Here is a 15,864-nt window from a genome sequence, read left to right on the forward strand (position 1 = left end):
TTGATAGAAATCAAAATAATATGATTAAAAGATATATCTCTCTTAGTGTTGAATACAGAACGTTACTGGGCATGCAGTATGTGATATTTAATAACTATATCACATATTATTTAGGGTAAGTCAATCAATAAACAAATAATATCACTCACATTATTAGTTTTATATATGACTAATACCAAAATATGCAACTTACTCAACAAAGAAGCTTCACCCAGAAAGCTTTTCTTGAACTTAACAATTTGTTTTGCCCCTAAGCGTTTCTCCTAATTTCTAAATGAAAATGACTTGTTTGAGTAAAAGTAAAACTTTTAAGCTCAGAAATAAATTAATACATGGGCATCACTATTTATAACTGTCTTAAAAGCAGTTTCAAACTGTGTCTTTAAACTGGCTTTGATACAATAAATCAGGTACAGATGGATGACAAATTAAAGGAACAACACCAGTGTCTTACAACACTAGCATCAATGACTTAGTATGGTATTGAATCCTAGGTGTTCAACCAGTGTTCAAGGCCATAGCATATGATTTTTGTCATTTTCATATTAATCATATCATTGAGGGAGCCATCATGCCATGTGCCTGGGGAATTTTCTAGTAAAATAATAAAAATGTTAAGAGAAATAATGTATGAAAGATTTCTGCAAGTACAAGCTGTGTGGCCTGAGGGGAGTCAAACAGGTGGACATGAGCTAATGGAAAAGAGCAGTGGCTTCCAGGGGCTTTCCTGCAACAGAAAATCCCTTAGTTCCCAGTGGTGTGTTTCTCCTTTATGACCACAAAGTGGTGCTGCTCAGCTTCTGTTTAGCTAAAGATGTTATGTGGTCTGGAAATAAAAAAAACCCAACAAAACCTTGTTATTGTTGTTGTTATTAATATTATAATTAACATTATTATTATTATTATTATTAGCATTATTATTATTAACAACAACAAAAACAACAACAACAACAAAAATAAATAATAATAATAATAATAATAATAATAATAATAATAATAATAATATGCAACTGATTATTTATTTATTTATTTAATTTATTTAACATTTCCTGTTAAATTGTTAATCTGCTAAAATTGTCAATAGTTAATCTGCTATTAACGGCTATTTTGAATTATAATTGTAAACTTCAGATCATTGTTAATGCCTTACTGTGTCTTCTATACTGTGGATTCTATAGAAACCTTTATATTACCGTAACTTTTCAGATTTTAATCCTTCATTCAAACTGTGCTTTTCTGCTATGACCACAGGGTGGCGCTACTTACTTTCTCTTTCCATTCCACATCCCAAACCTGAGGGCATTGTGAAGGCCATGTAGCAGTGTAAGAAATCCCAGTCCCCCAGTCCCCCAGTCTCTGCCCTTTCAAGCTCTTATCCATGCAGATTGAGACATAAGGACCTGTGAATTACTCAGGAATGTTCGTTTGTTTTAGAAGGGTCCTCTCTCACACAGCAGATCTCTGGGTGGTCTCAAAGCCTCTCTCCTTCCACCTGAATATGTGCACAAGTATGAGTGCAGGGCCTGGGTAGCTTTTTCCTTTCTAATCATTCACTTTACATCCACACCAATGTGTGGGAATCTGTAATCTCTCTCTCTCTCTCTCTCTCTCTCTCTCTCTCTCTCTCTCTGCCTCTCCTTTGAAACACAGCTTGTAGAAAACTTCTCGGGAATGCAACAGCACTGCGACTGTATAATAAAACTGTGTTGAGTGGATTTAATTTGGACTTGAGAAAAAAAGCCAAGGTTCATTCTGTCACATTTTATTACAGAACTGCATGTTCTGTTCTTGCAACTTTTGTTATTTGTATCATTGTATGCTTGACACTGACTTGAGCTAAAGTACTGTTACTATTGTGATAATTCACTTGCGTAACAGTAAAAATAGTCATAGAAACTTACTTAAGTTGGAGTAAATACTTTATCTAGGCACAAGCTACTTGAGAGCTTTTTTATGTGTGCAGTTGACACAACAAATCTGAACATTTTCTTACCTAGCATGTAATTAACGCCACCTTGATTACGAACAATATGAAGTTAAAGTTTGCTAGTTTGGGTTTCAGCAGCTATCTGAATGACTTAGCTAGCTTATGTTAAGTAAAATATGTCTCCAACTACAGTAGATATAGTCAACACAGAGTACTGTTTTCACACTGTCTAACATTCTAACATCTCATCTAACTCACTCAGCTAATGGCTTATCTGTATGTACATGTCATCACAGGTTGCATGTTAAGCTGTGAAATGCTGATGTCTAATTGGGTCATTTGCAGATCTTTATCACATTGTTTCCTTGAATCATTTAAAACTGAAGATACCTGATTAATTGGGCCAGAGATTATCATCTATCTCCGCTGTCTCAGACATTTTCCGCTGACTAAACATTTTGCGCTAAAGTGTGGCATTTCAGTAAGAAATGCTTTATTTGGTCTTGAATTCAATTATTTCAAATTTGCAAATATTATCTTTTAAATTGTGTCCTGAATATAATGTTTATTTTTAACTCCATAAAAGAGATAAATAAGTGTATAACAGTTTTAATAAAAAAAACATTTAGCTTGTTACTTTCCATCCCTGTGCTTGAGTCCATGTGTCTCAAGATGAAGGTCACATTCATTTCTCAGAAGTCATTTCAATTTCATCCATTTTAAACAAATTTCTTTCTTGTAATGGTCTCTAAAGCACTTTCCATATTTCTGATGAAACACTCGCCTGGAAATTGTGATATAATGATGGAATAAATTGTACTGGAATGTACTTGTTTTAGTGGATTACTTAATCACTATATTTTTTATTTTATTTAGGCTAAGATTGTCAAAATATATTCTACAAATATAAAATAACCATCCATCCAACCATCCATTCATGTTAAATGTTGCAGGCTTGCATATTGGCTATACCACATATACTGTAACTGTTAATGTATCCAACAAAATGGCTTTACTTTTTGCTGGATTTTACTGACTGTCATGCCAGGTTTAGTTGAAAGTTTATTATTTTCCCCTCCATCATTTGTTTCAGTGACATTTCAGAATGTTTAAAGCTTCATGCCATCCTTTCTAATTCACAGAAATCTTTTGCCCCTGAGTCTTAGAACAGGTTTCTAGTGAACCCAAATGTTTTAGACACTGCCTGAAACAATGTCAGCTCAAAAGGCTGAAAAAAAATAATAATGATGGCAGTGATAATGAAGCCTTTAAGGCAAAAGACAACAAACCTATCCTTATCTTTCAGTCAGCTGCTTGGTAATTAAGCGTTTTTTGAATTGTGCCACTGTTGATGGTCACGATGAATAAGGACGTGAAGAATGGGTTGAAAAGACTATCAAGGTGTTACGTGTGTTTTATTATTTCATTCAGGTCAGTGTGTTTTAGGTGGAGAATAAAAAATGGTAGTCCTATTTATTGGCTATAAATGTTAGGCTTTAGAATATAGATTTGAGAAAGACATGTAAGACTGTAAGTTCTGCCAGCCAATTGCCAATTATTGAAAATCAGTCAATAAACAATGCATAAGTGTACTTTAATCATGCTGTCATATATAAATTGCTCATATTGGGTTGTTGGGGAATGAGAGGTGATGATTTATTTGAATATACCTGGCATATATATTGAATCTATCTTGTATTTATTATATTCCATTTAGTACCAACCCTTTTTACTCTGCTGCTGCTCTGCACCATCGTTTTGCTATCACTGATGGTCAAGAAGAGACCAATTCCATGATTCCCATTTTTCCATGTGTGCAAAAAATAGATGTTTACTATGCACTGGCTGGCCTGAGTTATTAAAATAACATTAACATTTGTCTAGTCTTCCATCATACTGTAAACAAACAAGTTTTTGAGTCTTAAATAAACAGCTCACCAACATTACACAACCCAGACAAGAAATGAGTGATAACACAAAGCCGTTCCAAGTTACCACTTTCATCTGGTCCACATACAGCTTTGACACTGCTATAAATGTCCGACAGCCTCGCTTCCAGAACCTAATATTTATCAGATCATATCTCAGACTGATAGATAGATAGATAGATAGATAGATAGATAGATAGATAGATAGATAGATAGATAGATAGATAGATAGATTTCTTTTCTAGATTTGTCCCAGATTCCAAATATGACTGTTTACATGGGAACACTTCCATCCATCTATTCTCCACACAGTTTTTCCAATTGGCACACAGGGAATCTCGAGCCTATCCCAGAGACTTGAGGCACAAGGCAGGGTACACCCTGGGAAGGATGCCAGTCTATCACAGGGCACAATCACACACACTCACACCTACACGGACGATTTAGAGATGCCAATCAGCCTAAAACACATGTCTTTGGACTGGGGGAGGAAACCAGAGAACCTGGAGGAAATGCCCAAGGCACAGGGAGAACATGTGAGCTCCACACACAAACAGTAGAGGCAGGTATCAAACCCCCAACCTTGGAGGTGTGAAGCAAATGACCACAGCTATGAGGTGATAAGTGTGGAAACGTTGGTTGGTTTTTATTTCAGCAGCTGTATTGTTGCTCACTAAAAGTTTTAGTGTTTTCTGTTAATGAAAACAAATATGGATATGGAAATGGCTCTTAGGTTATATTTCAGTACCCCAGAGTTATCCTAGAATCCAAAAAACACAGTAATGCTTGTAATTCTTAACTGTTCACCTAAACACCAGGACAAATTTCTCCCTTTGAGATTTGTCATCTGCCAAATAAATGAATGCCTGTAACAGATCTACAGATATAACAGATAAAGTATTTAGATTTGAGGATATACTCGAACCTGTATCCTGAAACTACTATTGCTTGTATACATACTGAGATAGAACAAGTACTAAATATCTGATGTCAAGGCTCCCTAGGTGGCTTTTGTAGGCTTATAAATACTCATTATATGAGTTGTCACATTGGCTGTTTTTCTACTGCCCTACAATAGAGTCTATTAGTGGGGTACATAATTACCAGGTCTGAGTTTGAGCACTACCATTGAAAGCTGTAATGCACAGATGTGATAAGACGGCCTCTACCTGACCCCACAACAGACAGATGTATGACTGAGAAGCCCAGATATTCCCTATGTTTTTCATACAACAACTGACTGGCTAGTCTATCATACATTAGCATTGCTGTGTGAGAAAATGCACATTCCTACCATTTACTGCAATATAATAAACACAGAACAGTAATAGAAAGAGGAGTAAAGCCTCATAATTCACTGCAGAGCAGAACTATTTATTTCTACCCGACTGTACTAGTAATATTTGGACCTAAAAGTATGAGATTTGCAATATATATCAAACAACAGGGATGAGTTCAAATAAGCTTACAAAAAAATTAATAAATAAAAAATGTACAGTTTGCATTTCAGCTGTTGTAAATTATTTCCATTCTTCAAAAATTCCACTATAAACTGATATATTGTGACATGTTATAGACAAAGGAAAGACCAGACCAGTTTTCCAGTGAGCAAGGTCAGTGCAGTTTTCCTGAACAGAGATCCAGAAATAAAGGTGTACTTGGAAAAAGACAAAAACAAAACAATGTCCATCTGAGCATTAATGTCCTGAATAACCTCATTGCCCAGTGGAGCTGTAAAGAAATCTGAATTCTGTTTTAATGCTCAGTTTGAGATGAGGAATGTACATACAGCACCAGCAAAATGTACTGTATATTTAGGACTACAATGAGTAAATGTGTGTTCAGGCTCTCTTGGCACAGGCAATAATTAAACCATCTAGAAAAGGAAGCAGAGCAAGCATGTCTGTAACTTAAAACAAAACGCCCACTTTGTTCAGCTCCACGATTTCAGGGATGTGGAAAAAAACTGACACAAACATTTTCTCCAGGCCTTTGTGTGGTGCAAATGGAGCAAGGTGGAGGAATTCCAGGACATTCAGCCTCTCAGTGTGCCCTGAGGATGGAGAGGCCTGAGAGTGAGAGAGATAGAAGGTCAACACCATGCCTGGACGTGCCTATTCCCCTAAACAGAGAGAACAGAAGGAAGGAATAATGAAACAGACTGCATGTCTGATCTTTCAAAGGGTTGCTCACTCAGCAGAAACGTAAAAAAAAAAGACAAATGTGTGCATATGTGTGTGTGTGTGTGTGTGTGAGAGAGAGAGAGAGAGAGAGAGAATGAGAGAAGTAGCTTTGATTCATTCTTTCACTGTTTCCTGCATGCTTTGTCCAGAAAACCTTTCATATATATATATATATAAATATATGAATATAAATTATATAAATAAAAATATACTAGCTTACATTACGCACGTTTGAGTTTTTGAGTGTGTTCTAAGGCTGCGCTGACAACAAAGGTAAACAAGGAAGGTTAATCCTTCAAATCAGACCTGTCAGTGTAGAAACAGCTCTGTCGATGTTTTTTGGGAAATATCCTGTCCCCTGTGGCAGACTTCAAGTCAGAGTCATATAGGTTTTAGTTGATGGAATGCTCAGAAGCATGAAACAGAATGTTCTTATTTTAATTAGACTTAACTAGACAATTTACTCTGATGGTATTGATTGTTAGGAATGAAATACAGCTCTGGAAAAAAAAAAGAGACCACTGCCCAATCTCCAGATTTGAACCCTATTGAAAACCTCTGGAATGTCATCAAGAGGAAGATGGATGGTCACAAACCATCAAGCAAAGCTGAGCTGTTTGCTTTTTTGCAAAAAGAGTGGTATAAAGTTCCCCAACAGCAATGTGAATAACTGGTGGAGCCAAAACGCATGCAAATCGGGGTTATTCCACCAAATACTGATTTCTTAATGTTATTTAGCCAAAGCATTAACACAATTTGTGTACAAATTATTTGCATATTGTTTTATTTGAGTTATTAAAGCTCTGCATGATCTTGGGTTATTTTGATGTGTTGTCATTTCCTATAAATATACACTCTAAATAACAATAGTTATATTTGGAATTTAGGAGAAATATTGTCAGCAGTTCACAAAAAATGAAACAAAACTGTTCATCTCACCAATACATGAACCTGGAAGAAATAAACATAAGAAACTGATTATTTTGCGGTAGACTCTTATTTTTATTTTCCAGAGCTGTATATCTTATTTGTGCCATTACCTGTGGTTTCATTCATGGCAAGAAGTGCAAAAATAAATGACTCATAATAAACCATAAACTATTAGTATTTCTAACGCCAGTTAACACTGAAGGTGTGCATATCATTGAAAACAATAAATTGAAACAATTAATTAAACCGTTTGTCTGTCTGAGGTTCCAATTTACATAATATCCAAGATAATCACTACTTGAAAGCTTGTAGGATTTATGCAAAGTTATGTATGTTATAATAACCAGCAGATAATAACTGAATAGATTTTTTTTCCCTGTTTGTCATGTAAAGATTTTATTTAGGAACTCTAAACACATTTTTTGGCTTGCCCTCTGTCTGTCTGTGTGCACCACCTACTCTGGACAGTGTATTGGTGTTGCAGTGAGATTATGACATCAAACTGGACATAGTTGTTGAATGTGGATGTGAGAGATGCACAAAGGTGAGCTCATGTCTGTAGGCTCTGCACCAAGAATGGACAGCTTTGCTAGCTATTCTTTTATCTAATAGAATGTGTGTGTGTATTGTGTATATGTGGTACAGTGCTGTCTGTGTGGTACAGTGTGTGGTTGTGTTATCAGCAGAGCAACTCGTTGGTGCAGAAGGAAATTCAGTATGCAGAGGACAAAGGGAGGAGCAGTGGGATAATGAGGAGTGGGAAAAGGGAGGCTTAGTCCTGCTGGCACACGGGATTTCCTGCTTGTTGCCTCAGCTCTCATCACTGACTCTCTTGGCTGTATGAGCAGTGGAGTTGTAGTCTGGAATATTTGGTTCCATACATGGCAGACATTCAGATAACACTTTATTAGGAGCATCTGTACACCTGCACATTGATTTCATTATTGAATCAGCCAATCATGTTAAAGCAACACATTTCATACAGTCATGCATCATATCAGAATGGGGAAAACATGATCTCAGTTATTTGGACTGTGGAATAGTATAAAGCCTACAGGCTTTCAAGCAGTGGTTCTCTGTATGGATACTATGTTAATTGGAATCTCAGACAGACACACTGACAGACAGATGGATAGCTTGAAATAATAATGCCTCCATCACTCAGTGACAGAAGTATAAAAACATCCAGTGAGTGGCAGTTCTATGGTTGGAAATTCCATGTTGATGACAGAGGTCAAAGGAGAATGGCCAGATCGGTTCAAACTGACAGGAAGTCTACAGTAACATGAATAACCACTCTTTACAACTGGGCTGAGCAGAAAACACAACACATTGAATCTTGAGGTTGACAGGCTAGAAGAGAAGACCACACTGGGTTCCACTCTTATTAGCTAATGACAGGCTAAAGTGGGCACAGTCTCAACAAAACTAGTCAGTTCCGGGGCTCAATTTTTTGATCCTGAGCTCAAGTATCTGTCCATGTGACCATGTCCTCCCCTTGTCTCTTTGTGGGTTTTCACCAGATTCTCTGGTTTCCTCCCACCTCCCAAAATCATGCCTGTAAGAGGGTGTGTTCCCAATCTCATTCCCAGGATAAGCACTGGATACATCACATCACTAACCAAAACAAATAGTTTTTCTATTTCTAGTATTAACAGTATTTATGTACTGATGATTTCATTTCCATGATGGACATATATATAGATGGACATTTTATATAATTTTGTCCAAAAATCCTCCATATGAGAAGAGTAAACTCTGAGGAGACGCTAGAAGCTGGTTAGTTGGTGAGTATGTTAAAAGCATGTGCTTATTGGTTGAAGGTTATGACGCAGAATGTGCATTTTCCTGGTTGATTGTTAAGACTGTTTTGTTTTGTTCCATTACACTTGGAGAAAGTCGGTTTTGCCAGATCAAAGACTGCACACATAGTTCAGGATATGCTGGTGGTTAATGTTCATGCGCAGCTGCACAGAAATGAACTCTGCTCTTAGTACCCCATAGTTTTACCAGAAAAAACACTTTTTGCATGGAATAGCAGATGACTGTTTTCTTCATAGTTGCTATAGCAGCATTTAAACATTTCAATCTGTTTGGAGTGACTAAACTTGAGTTTGACTCACTCCAGCCCCACCCTATACTTCAAATGCTTATGTACAGGGGTTCTCCTTCTCCTGTTGCCTCTCTCTATATTCTGCCCATACTCTTGAAGTCAGTCTCAACACTGACTTTTGGGTGTCCACACCCAAATAACACATCAGGCAAAATTCCTGAAAAAATGTCTCTCTGGCCTGGAGCCTGAAAAAAAGATTGAGATAGTGATCCCCAGAAAGCACTGATTTACTCAACTCAGTCTGGTCCGGTCCAGCACAGAGCGCAGAAGAGCTCCATCTGTGCTTGGAAAAGTCAAACAAGCACCATGAAAAAAAAAAAACCTCTCCACTGTTTAGATATTGGATCTTCTTAGATACATATCCCAGTCCACACATCTCCCTTATCTGTGTTTAGCTTTAATCCCAGTTACATTTCCACTGACTCACATGAGAAAAAATCCATTAATCAACACCTATGACGTGGTTATTTCAGGAAATATCAGGTCATCATCAGACGGATGCAGTCATTCAACTGTAATGTCTAAAATTATAGCTGCATCATCAGTACAGAAGGAACATACAGAGGACAGATATATTAGAGTTAGTTAGATAACAAGAGCCTAGGATGAAAGCAAATATTTTCATCTAATATATCTGAATATAGCTGAAGAATCCAACAAAACAAATCGACTTGTGGAAAAGTAGTGTTTTTGCCATTTTGTAACTGATCCATTAATAAATATATAAATTAATAGATTTATAAACAGAAGGAATTGGTTTTATGTCAGAAATGAATGTTTGAATAGAATGCTACCTTCTGAGATACCTTCCCATGTTCAGATGTATAGGTTATATAGGTTTAATACAGGGAGGTTCACTCTGTGTTATCACCTGACATGACTGTAAGTCCTTTAAGCTACAGAATTAATCTTATATATAGGGCAGGATGTTTTTACAGCCATTGGATGCTATTGCTATTATTGCTTATCCAAAGTATTGATGTTGATAGCAATTAATCTAATATGGATGCAATAAAATGTAAGCTTAACTATACTGTCTAGCTTTAAAAACCCTGTTAGACTCCATCTGCATACCAGCAGCACAAGAATGTGTTTTTGACAGATACCACAAAGGTCTTACAAACTGCACTGCTCTGTATTTACACAAACCCCACACCATTTATAGTATAAGCAGGTAGACAATGAGAAAGCCATCCACATAAGCATAGTGCTTATGGCTCCCTCAGAAAGTAAGCTTAGCTCTACTCTATCGTAACCCTATTGAAACCAGATGAGCCCTGCTCCATTTCCCCATCACTGACTCCCATGTGGCATGCCATCATTTGCTTGCGTTATACTTATTTTCAACTTTATAGCTTCACTCCACTGTGAAAAAGCGGAAAATAGCCAATTCATGCAATGTTGCTGTAGGAGATTAAGGAAATATTCTTTTGAAGTAATTGAAAATGAAAAAATAGAAAGATCAAAGAATCAATGTTTTATATCCATTTATAGAAGATAACCGGCATAAACAAATATGTGTTTATAAGGAAAGGAGAGTGCTCCTTGAGTCTGTGTGCGACTGTGAGATAAGTAGGTTGTTAGGTCATGGTGTGTCATGTGAAGCTCATATTTCACCTGCTGAACTCTGGCTGTCATTTACAGAAAGGATAAATAGGTATTTTTCCTGCTCCTGTTGGTTTTTCTGTCTTTGTTTTATCCAGGTTTCTGTTGCGAAAACAGAAATACTACATAAAGTTAATTATAAACAGATGCTAACTAGACATCCCCTGATGATATGACAGGCAACTACCTGAGTAACCTGAGCAAGTCCTGGAAAGGAATAGTGAAAAAAAGAAAGACATGAGACTGCAAGAAAACAAGGGGGAACAACAGAAAAGCTCTGTCTGGGAGCGAAGAACAAGGCGGAGAGGGGTGTGCGTGGGTATGAGAGAGAGAGAGAGAGAGAGAGAGAGATAGAGAGAGAGAGAGAGAGAGAGGAGGGAGAGAGTGAGAAAGGGAGGCAGTCTGTCATTGTGAAACAGCACTGGCTGGAACACACGTGTGAGTTTGCAGTTCCTCTTTGCGGAGTTGAATAGAGGCCAGGGCAGTACTGGAGCTGTAGCAGACAGAAGGGGGAGGACTGACCAGCATGGAGCGTCAGTCACCCCAAAAGAACTGAATAAACAGCACCGCAAAGCTCCAATGTGACCGAGAGAACAAGGCAGACAAGAAAAGAAGGGAAGATCCCCTCGGGAGTGTTCGTGTATGTATGTAATATGTATGTATGCATGTCCAGCAGTATGTAAGTGTGAACTGTTTATGTTAGAGTAGACAAGGTCCATAGAAAATACCATATAGAGTCTGTAGTATATAATTTGGACTGTATTTAAGCGAGTAAACAGTTTGAGTGTTTATGGGTGGGTTTGGGGATGATTGTTTTGCACTGGGGGTGTGTTCAGGAGTGTGTTTCTCATTTAAGCAGCTCTCATTTTCTGGTTGTCTGATGCACACTATTGCATATTGCAGAGGCTGGGCAGTTACACATTCTAAAAGCTGCATCACTCTGCTCTGAGAGATTTCTGCCACAGGCACTATCCTGCAAAAAACAACGTGCTTGTGGCAAAGCTAGGAGTTTTCTACTACATACCTCTGACAGGGAGTGGAGTTTTTTTTCTGCATTTTTTTTGTCTTTTCCTTTCTCCCATTTTGTTTTCTTCTGCTTTTTTTCCCAGGTTTCATGAGGTTTAGTGAGAAGGAATTTTATTTTTTATTTATGACTATACTGCTAAAGGAATATTTTATACCCACTGGACATGCTGGTTAAACAAGGGCTTTATAATCACCTGAACTGCATATGTGCCATGGATAAAATGCTTGTCCCACAGAGCACTAACCTTTGGATTTGCTGATATCACTTGAGCAAGCTAGCCACAAGTCAGGATTGACTGCATTCCTGACTTTTTGGTCCCTTAGCACTCCTTCCTAATATTTGTCTTGACTGTTCTGTTAATCTGTTATCCATAAAGATGTAGAAAAATCCATAAACTCAGGTGTAGTATGTGCATGTGAAGAGAGGGCTGTGTTTTGAACAGCTACCTGCAGTCACAATCACAGCATATAACTTTATGGATGATTACATGTGATTAAAAAGGACTATTTTTCTTTTTTTTCCATCAATGCAACTGCTATAACAGGTGACAGGATTGCAGTAAGTGAAAGTTAAGGATGTCCAGGAGCAGCTCCACAGGGGACCTGGTGCCCAAGGACATCACGGAGATGCTGGCCCTTCAGAATAAAATAACCAAGAGCAGGAAGAAGCGTGGCTCATCTCTGAGTCGGACATTCAGCTGGTTTAAAGGCAGTAAACCAAAGAGGATTGTCAGTAACGGTCAAAGTCGATCAGGGAGGTTGGGAGGTTGGACTGGAGAGTGTAGCACCATCAGACAGGATGTTGACAATTATGATGTTTCCAAAGGTAAGTCCCATTTCAGATGTTTTTAGTGTGTAAACATCATAGTGCTTTCATTATCCACTTCTTATCCTTCTGTCTTGTTCGGGCCCTGGTATGGTATGGCAGGGTCTGAGGCATTTTTGAGAAAACTATTCTATACATCTCAGCATATGATATGTAGTTTGTTTGTGTTCTGGTTGATCATTTGATTCAGTCTTCTGTTGTTATGTCAGTTTAAGGAACATTGTTGATTCGAAATGTGCATAGCCCGTATTTCAGCCAGTGGTGATGTGGGACCACAGAGTTCATCTTTAAGCGAGAGTCATTCTTTAAAACCTGCTTGGTGAGATTTGTGGACTAACCAGACCAGTGGAAAACTGTTTCCAAAAATGGCTCAAGATTGTTTGTCCTGTTGGGTGAAATATACAGTATGGATGTTTGAAATTATACAATTACTGTACTATTTAAATATAATAAAGGCTTGAATGCTCTCCATGAGTATATGGTCATATTAGAGGCATCAGGTCTTTGAGTTTAACTTCTGGCTCTTGATCTTCTATTCAGGATGAAAACTTTGATCCAGGCATGCAGTAGAGAGCAGGCAGTGTGAGCCAGAATGTCGACAGGACTATGCAAGAGAGGAGGGAGATTAAAGACACAATGCTTTATTGATCCAAAGAGATGAGAGAGTGAATTCCTTATTAGATGCATTTTTAATTGGAGCACACCCTCTCTTTCTCTTTCTGTCTCTTTCTTCTTTTCCCTTCTGTTCTCACAGACTTTACAACTCCTGAACTGCAGAATTACAGGGAGCTAGAATTACACACACATTCATTTATAGCCAATTCAGCTCTTCATTACTGCTTATTATGCTATATTGTTTACCCCACTGCACAATACTATGTTCTTTGTACCCTGGTGTGAGGTCTTAGGTTGTTAATACAATTGACTAGCTTAAACTGGATAGAAATGAAATTGCTAAATAAAGTGTCTACGCAGGGAATTTTGTTGACCGAAGGATGTGATGTGTCTGAGGTTTTGATAACACTTTATTTTGTTAGTGTGGTGTAGACACGAGTCAAACATCTGTAGACTGTTAACAACCAGCCTATCAGCTACCTCTAAATAATATATCAACAGGATCTGGTTGATGATGTTAAGTAGATTATCAGCTTATCCCCTTTTCTCCTGCTTTGTCTTAAGAAACCAGTTTAGTGTCATTGATGTTTAACAGACAATCAATAGGCTATAGTCCATGTTGTATTTGTGTTCATATAATGCTTACAGTTGAAATCGATCAGCAAGAGAAAGAAAAAAACAATATCATGCAGTATTATATTTTTCTAGAAATAAATGAATGTGTATATTTATCATGTTATTATTTTAATCATTTATTAAAATTCTGAATTAAATTAACTGTTGTTAGTATGTAAAAAAAGTGATTACGGATGTTATCCAATTAAACTAATCCCATCCATATAGGGCTATAGAAGGTGATTAAAAATAGAGCATAGTGGTATTAATTAGACTTAAACAACAACTGTTGTACCTTTGAGAGTATATTCTACATACATAGTTCTCCCTTTCCTTAGAGATCTGTATGGTACTTATTTTTCTCACAGTGTAAACAGACCTGCTATGTTGGGCCTCTCCCGATACTGAGAGCCCACAGAGCTGTCCTGATTCAGGCACATCTATGGGCTGTGTGCTTGATAGTGCAGCACTAAACCATTGCGTCAGCGTTGTTTCATTGTACTTGGTCTCTATCCACCCTTTTCCTTGCCTCACGGGGCTCTATCCAGTCCAGAGGCTTTATAAGGGGTGAGATCACTGTGTGGGATTCCCTCAGTCTCTGTCCAGGTTAGAACATGTTACACACATGCACACCAATTCTAACAGACCCTTCATATATCCATACTGGTTGTTGTTAGGATCAAGATGTGGAATGTAATGATGAAGAGTTTTTTTTTCCTTCTAAGTAGGATTAATGATAAGCTTTATGCATCCTCAGTGTACTGAAAATGTTAAATGGAGCCAAATGGAAATGTGTTAATGGTTTTGTTATGAGCAAATGTAATGTCTGTTTGTTATCAGTTATGGGAACATCACTACTGGGTGGAGATCTGTGCTCAAATGGAGATGGAGGAGGGGTGAAACGTGACCGCTTGATAATTACACTGGAAAAACACACAGCTGAATGTTTAATGATGTCTAGTGACAGTGATATAGATGCTCACAATACGTCACCCGAAAACAAATATGTAACCGCGTGCAGGAGATGAAAGGCCTTGCTGGCATGGTTTTCACACCCGGTGAACTCGGAGAACTCCACAAAGAACATAATGTGTTGCTGATGGATACCATTTTAAAATAGTTGTGGAAAGCATGCGGAAAGAGTGTTAACAATTATTTATTTGTGCTATTTGGGAATTGTGTTTTAGCAACGAAGGAACTATGTTAAATAGAATTAATTGAATCATGTAATTATTGTCCCAAAGTTTGTAAGGTTTTGCACTATATGCAATCAAGCCTTTTACTTAGCACCTTCTAAACACATTTTCAGTAATCACAGCAAAATATGAGAAAGGAATACAGTTATAAGAAACAGTCGTGTGAGTCAGGTCCTTCCAGTAAAAATAGATGAAAAAAAGCTAAAATAATAATGAGGCTGAAAGATAGAGAGAAAATAATTGTTCCTTTTAAGTATAAAAGCAAACCTTACATAGACTTATTTGGAAGTTGGAATGATAGAGATGTATGTGTGCTGTGTAAGCTTCAGAGTGCTCATCTTGTTCATCTCTTGTGTCTCTCTCTCTCTCGGTGTGTGGGGTTTTGTTATGTAACTGTCAGTAATGGATACACCTGGTGACACATCCACTCTTACTATTTACTTCACCTGACCTCTCTCATTTTGCGTCTTTCTACCACCTGCTTGGCAAATCAACTTGAATGTTGTCTCTAAGTGGTATGAGTCAGTCCACAATTACTTAGGAAGCCATTTAGTCTTCTTTTTACTAGGAAACTAAGAGTCAGGGATCTTGTACACCTCTTTAATGTCAACAGTGGGAAAAACTAAGTGGGTAATCCTTTTATAGTTAGATTTTGTGTGACTTTAATCCATCGGTTGAATGCTGGCCTGGGGTTTGAGGTACTGTGTGCTGTGATGTCCAGTGACACAGAGGAGGTGACAGTGTGAACAGACTGAAATAGTTCAGCACTGCAGGGGATAATCACAATGATGTGGGTCATGTATTAAACCAAACTGACAAGGTCACAGGCGATGTGACCTCAGACAGGGTCATGCTGGATACACCCATAATTATATCACACACACACACACACACACTCTT

General features: G+C 37.6%; 1 protein-coding gene across 2 annotated transcripts in view; it reads left to right on the forward strand.

The window, feature by feature from the left end:
• Positions 1–11,092: 11,092 nt before the first annotated feature.
• kiaa1522 (KIAA1522 ortholog) overlaps positions 11,093–15,864 on the forward strand; it is a 34,631-nt gene continuing 29,859 nt past the window's right edge. The window contains exons 1-2 of one of the 2 annotated variants that reach the window (XM_058377802.1): positions 11,093–11,341; positions 12,258–12,538. In XM_058377802.1, the coding sequence (XP_058233785.1) occupies positions 12,289–12,538 (250 nt within the window). In that variant the 5' untranslated portion in view covers positions 11,093–11,341; positions 12,258–12,288. The remainder of the gene's footprint in view (positions 11,342–12,257; positions 12,539–15,864) is intronic. The other variant, XM_058377801.1, reaches the window with a different exon arrangement.

Source organism: Hemibagrus wyckioides, linkage group LG24 (assembly GCF_019097595.1).
Source record: "Hemibagrus wyckioides isolate EC202008001 linkage group LG24, SWU_Hwy_1.0, whole genome shotgun sequence".
NCBI classification, from domain to species: domain Eukaryota; kingdom Metazoa; phylum Chordata; class Actinopteri; order Siluriformes; family Bagridae; genus Hemibagrus; species Hemibagrus wyckioides.